Consider the following 6,349-nt stretch of genomic DNA (forward strand, 5'->3'; position numbering starts at 1 on the left):
TGCAGTAGTGATCATAGCTCACTGCAGCCTCTCCAACTCTTGGGCTCAGGCGATCCTCCCATCTCAGTCTCCCAAGTAGCTGGGATTACAGGTGCATGCCACCATGCCCAGCTAATTTTTTTATTTTTCGTAGAGACAGGATTTCACGGTCATGGTCAGGCTGGTCTTAAACTCCTGATCTTGTGATCTGCCTGCCTTGACCTCCCAAAGTGCTGGGATTACAGGCGTGAGCCACCGTGCCCGGCCAAGGCTGTCAGTTCTTATTTCTCTTCCACCAGTGTTCATTTTAACTATATTCTATTTCAAAGAATCCATGAAGTTTCTCCACAAGTGAACAAAAAAGCAGCACAGGCGTCTTAGGAACGACCCTAAGAAGATACAGAAGCTGAGAAGCCATGACAAGTTTGTCATGTTTGGTGGAAATGCCCATTATTGTTACAGAAACATAAATTACAAAGAGTGAAGGTGTAAAGTTAGTAACGTCCTCGATGTTCAGATTCAAACTACAATGAAAGTTAAACACAGTCACCATTTGGACATTTTATTTATGGAAATTTCCAGCAGAGCCATTGTCGGGAGATGCCTGTGAGAACCTAGACATGAAAACAGCCACAGGTTGATCTGTGTCTGTTCCTCCCCCAAACTCCACACACATCAAAACAGGAACAGCCAGCTGAGCCTCTGGGTGCACAGCAACGGGCCGTCTGAGGCACAGCCCTGCTGTGCTTCCCCGGCTCACGCTACACACACAGATCTGGATGAATGACAGAAACTTCACAGATGTAACTTCCAAGTGCGACCTCAAATGACAACTTTCTTGGGTGGTGCCCGGACAAGAAAAGTACTGGAACAGAATCTGTAGAAAATCAAACCTATCATGATCAGCATTCTTACCCAAAGTTAACCTCCTAAACTAGCTGACCTTATTATTTATTTTGAAAGCAAATCAAGTGTATACAGTCTCTTTTAAAAAATTATGTAAACGTTGTAAAGTTTTTAGGTACTGGTTATAATCTGAAGAGATTTATAAAAAATTACTGGACTTGTTAGGACTATAAATACTAACCCCGCCTTTCCCATGAAAAAAGCAATTGTTACAAAAATATAAAAAATAGACTAGCTTCTACGATTTAACCTTTCCACCAGAAACCAACCTCAGGACTCTGGGATACATCCTGGTTTATATGCCACTCAGCAAGCACAAGTGCAATTTTTTTCATTTTTTAAGGAAGGAAAAGTTTTAGAACATTCCCCTTTATTATTTGAGATTGTGGCTACTTTCTTCGTGGGGGCTGTGATGTCGGTGGGTAAGGACAGTTTGGAGTTTGTTTCCTCTGCACAGACCTGGTGTGAAAATCACAGCAGAGGCTGCTCTAAGCCTCACTCCTTGGTCTCTTCTGCTTTCTCTCCAGCTCGCTCCAATCCCACTTTGGGACATACGGGGTCCCAGGCTCCTGAGCTTCCTTAACTTCCCACTGGGGAAGGCAGGGGTGATGGGGAGGCTCCCAGTGAGGGAGGTGAGGGCTAAGCCTGTAGCACCGGGGCCTCGAATGTGGTCGGCCCGCCCAGGGTTGCTAATGGCAGGGAGGCTGCATGCTGGGGGAAGGCGCCCTCCTGGCCCGGGAGAGGACTGATGCCACAGGTTAGAGTCTGCAGCCTGGGAGAGGAGCTGGAAGCTAACATGAAGGCAAAACACTCTGCACGAAAGCATGCCAATAAACCTCCAGTCACGACTCACTGACTCCTCCACAGCAACCAAGCTGCCAGGCACTTTTACCACCTTAGAGCTAGGAAACCAGTCAGATTCAGCTTGCCATCGTTCAAGAAAGGCCAAGGCCTTCGCTGCTTGGCAGGTCCAGGCGATTGCTCTTGCGGGGAGGACATTTCCAGCCCTCATTTCCCCGCTGCCGCCAGCAGGGGGCGGTGTGCACACAGGCTGGGTCAGGCCCCGGGGAGAACGGGCACCGGTCACCCGCGGGATGGGTCCACACCATTCCAGCGGGACTCTCCACAGAACTGGGATGCTGCCGGGCTGCACTCTGTTTCCCTGAAGTTCAGCGAGACCTCTCAGATGGGGTTCCAGCCTAAGCATGATCAAGAGAACCCCTCATTCCCAAAGTCCGCCAGGTACACAGAATTCTCAGGCCCGACTGAGCTGGAAGGGGAGACCAGGTTCTTCCTGCAGCCTGACTCACTCCCACGCCTCACGGTGGGGCCCTCTGACCAGGGCCACAGCCCCAGCCCCCAGCATCTACCCCAAGCGAGTGCCGCATCCTGCCCAGTCCATGTGCTACTGTGCTCCCTGCACCTGCCTCCAGGCCACAGGACAGACCCCTCTCTCAGCACTGCCGGCCCTCCAGGCCCTTCTGTTCAAAGGACTGGATGCTTCACACCACTAAGGGCTTTATTCACAGATCATGGTGGTAAGTTTGGATTTCCAGCCCTCACCATGGTTAAGTCACACATTTACCAATACCTGCTCATTTCTCCAGATCTGAAACATCTCACCCGACACAGCCTAGTTGGTGTAAGCCCCAAATGAACTTTCCAGAAGCAAAAACAGTAACAGATTCAGAGAACCCTGGCCACACCTGCTGAGCAAGTCCCCTCTACTCTGGTTGCATACAGAACCTTTGTTTGCTCAAAAGAGAGGCGCTCTCAACATCAAGGCACAAAGAAAGACGTCTCGGGGGCAAAATGATGAAGTGACCAGCAGCCTCTGCGAGGCCTGAGGCAGAGTCATGGGAGAGGCGAGATCAGCCTGGCCTGGGTGGGCATCGGGAGGAAGAGCTGAGGATGGGCCTCCCGCTGGGGCCCAGGCGATCTCACGCATACTTCTCCAGGAAGTTTATGTGGAAGTCCTTCACCTTCTGCAGCACTGTCTTCAGCTTCTCCACTGGAGGGAGGATGGTCATCCTGGTTGGAGAGAAACAGCGTCAACCTGGCTGCTCTGCAAGAGGGGAGAGGAGCAAATCCAGCAGCTCCATCACCTCTAGGAGTGGAGAAGGGAGGTCTGCCCTGGTCAACTTCAACAGCTCCAGCCAGGACAGCGCCCGGCACTTGGACCGCTTTCTCTTTCATTCATGTTGTTCACCCAACTAATACACATGAACGAAAGCAATAAGCCAGAGCAGAATTTGGGCTAAGACATATCCACCTGTTACTGCAGAAGGCCTGAATCACATTTTTTTTTTTTTTTTTTTTTTTTTTTTTGAGACAAAGTATTGCTCTGTCTCCCAGGCTGGAGTGCAGTGGCGTGATCTTGGCTCAAAGTAGCCTCCGCCTGCCAGGTTAAAGCAATTCTCCTGCCTCAGCCACCTGAGTAGCTGAGATTACAGGCACCTGCTACCACACCCAGCTAATTTGTTTTTCATGAGGCATTTTTATTAACATCTTCTAATATTAAAAGGGAAACAGGACTCAGAACTACACAACACTGTCAACCACATAAAAATATTCTTAGGAAAAGGACAGTAAAGAAATAGTACCAGAATGTTAGACTTTATTAACCCTGGTTAGAGGATCACAGTGGGTTTCACATTTTCTTTTTATATTTTCTGATTTTTCCACATAAACAAGTTTGATAAAAATTTTTTTAGAGTTTCAGACTTTTATGTAATGTACACTTTTATGCTCTTTGTTCTAAACATTACTGGGATTCTAGGTTGCTTCTTTTTTTTTTTTTAAGAGATAGGATCTTGTTCTGTTGCCTAGGCTGGAGTACAGTGGTACGATCTCAACTCACTGCAGCCTCAACCTCCCAGGCTCAAGCGATCCTCTCTCCTCAGTCTCTTGAGCAGCTGGGACTACAGGTATGTACCACCAGGCCTAATTTTTGTGTTTTTGTAGAGATGGGGTTTTGCCATATTGCCCAGGACGGTCTTGAACTCTGGGTTCAAGCAATCAACCTGCCTCAGCATCCTGTAGTGCTGGGATTACAGGGATAAGTAGATTGGTTTTTGTTATTGTTTTTGATATGAAGTTTCACACTTGTCGCCCAGGCTGGAGTGCAATGGTGCAATCTCGTCTCACTGCAACCTCTGACCTCCCAGGTTCAAGTGATTCTCCTGCCTCAGCCTCCAGAGTAGCTGAGATTACAGGCGCCTGCCACCACACCCAGCTAATTTTTTGTATTTTTAGTAGAGATGGGGTTTCACCATGTTGGCTAGGCTGGTCTCGAACTCCTGAGTTTTTGTTTTGTTTTTTTTTTAAGCTAAAAATCCTAGAGCAGCCGGTATTCCCAGGCAGTCTCCCATCCAAGTACTAACCAGGCCTTTCCGAGATCAGACGACATTGGGTGCGTTCAGGGTGGTATGGCCATAGAGACTCCTGAGTTTTTTGGAGAGATGATGTTTTTATTAAGCTGTGTATGAATCAATTTTTAACATTTTAAAATTTAGTATCTTCAAAGGGACTTTGAAGTATGCCCCAATATTTGCATTCAGAGCAAAGGAGATGAAATTGGAGACCAAAAAGGTCAGTATGTCTTTAAGTGGAAAATAAAGTCTCTCTCTGACTCTCCAGCTGACCTGTGCCTCCTAAGGAAGAGAACTGGTGCATGGCTAGCAGTAAGCTTCATCTTCCTCCTTCTTGGAGGTCTCCTGGCTTGGGGGCAGGGTGACAGGATATTGGCAGACACACTGAGAAGTGGGCAGGCGCCCACCAGTAGAAAACAGTATCATCCCCCTCGTACATTTTTTCTTTTTGAGACAAGGTCTGGCTCTGTCACCCAGGCTGGAGCACAGTGACACAATCTCGGCTCACTGCCACCTCCGCCCCCAACNTCTTGGAGGTCTCCTGGCTTGGGGGCAGGGTGACAGGATATTGGCAGACACACTGAGAAGTGGGCAGGCGCCCACCAGTAGAAAACAGTATCATCACCCACGTACATTTTTTCTTTTTGAGACAAGGTCTGGCTCTGTCACCCAGGCTGGAGCACAGTGACACAATCTCGGCTCACTGCCACCTCCGCCCCCAACACCTCACTTTTATTTAAGAGACTGGGTCCTGTTCTGTGGCTTAGGTTGACGTGCAGCGGTGCCATGATTTCCTGAAGCCTTGAGCTCCTGGGCATCAAGCAGTCCTCTGGCCTTGGCCTCCTGAGTAACTGGGACCAAGCCTGGGTAATTTTAGAAAATGCTTTTTGCAGAGGTGAGTTCTCACTATTGCCCAGGATAGTTTTGAACTCCCAATGTCAAAAAAACCTCCTGTCTCAGCCTCCCAAAGAACTGGGATTACAAGGGTGAGCCAACATGCTCAGCCCCTCAACCCACCCTGAACCCCTCTCTCCGTCCTCCATCCCTTTCTGAAAGGGCCCTGTGGTAAATGGGTTTTGCTGGGGCAGCACCACATCCAACTCCCTTTCCTTTGGGAAGCAGCTTCTCCTCTTCCAATGTTTGGGCTCCAGTGGGGCTGGGTAATTCCGTTTCCACCTCCTGCTCTGTGCACAGGGCCAGCTAAAGCTCCCTATTCTCGTGGGTCAGAGATGGGCTCAGGGAAAGGCACATGGGCCCAGGGAGCCAATCAGAATCCTCCCTTGTGATTTTTCCAAGTGGAGTTGGACAAGACAGACTTTGTCTATAAGAGAGTAAACCTGAGAACCAAAGTAGGCTTCCCTCCCAGGTACATGAAGTCATACTTCCTCTTTTCTGCTGACACTGCTCTGAGTGGATTTCTGTCACTTCCAAATGAAGTGATTTTTTCATGTTTTCCAAATTTTAAGAGACTGGGTCTCACTGTATCATTCAGGCTAGCATACAGTGGTGTGATCATGGCTCAAGTGACCCTCCCACCTCAGCCTCTCAAGTATCTGGGGCTATAATAGGTGTGTGCCCCTGTGCCTGGCCAATTTTTTGAATTTTTTTTTTTTTTGGTAGAGACACAGTCTGTGTTGCCCAGACTGTTCTCAACTGTTGGGCCCAAGTGATCCTTCTGCCTCAGCCTCCCATGTAGACAGGACCACTGGTGCATACCATTATGCCCAGTTAATTTTTCAAATTTTTTTAGAGATATCTTACCTGGTTGCCCAGGCTGGTCTTGAACTCCTGGGCTCCAGCGATCTTCCCACTTTGGCCTTCCAAAGTGCTGGGATTATAGGCGTGAGCCACCGTGTCCAGCCACCAAATTTTCTTCAGTGAAGACAGAAATTTTAGTTTTGAGAAAAAGTCCTGAATTCCAAAACCATACATCAAAATCAACATCAATATGGGAAATGAAGGAAATCCCTCGTATAAGCAATTCCCCCTTTGCCCACAGGCCTCCAGTGCTCCCTCACCTGCCCACCCTCCCCAGGCCCAGGGAAGAGACTGTTCTTTTTTCTTTTTTCTTTTTTTTTTTTTTTTTTTTTTTT

At 48.3% G+C, this 6,349-nt stretch overlaps 1 protein-coding gene across 1 annotated transcript in view; it reads right to left on the minus strand.

The window, feature by feature from the left end:
• Nucleotides 1-525: 525 nt before the first annotated feature.
• The window catches only part of GPT2 (glutamic--pyruvic transaminase 2), a 49,234-nt gene continuing 43,410 nt past the window's right edge, over nt 526-6,349 (minus strand). Inside the window, exon 12 of the mRNA XM_017517915.2 lies at nt 526-2,916. Within this exon, the coding sequence (XP_017373404.1) occupies nt 2,826-2,916 (91 nt within the window). The 3' untranslated portion in view covers nt 526-2,825. The remainder of the gene's footprint in view (nt 2,917-6,349) is intronic.

This window comes from Cebus imitator, unplaced genomic scaffold, assembly GCF_001604975.1.
Source record: "Cebus imitator isolate Cc_AM_T3 unplaced genomic scaffold, Cebus_imitator-1.0 Scaffold652, whole genome shotgun sequence".
NCBI classification, from domain to species: Eukaryota; Metazoa; Chordata; class Mammalia; order Primates; family Cebidae; genus Cebus; species Cebus imitator.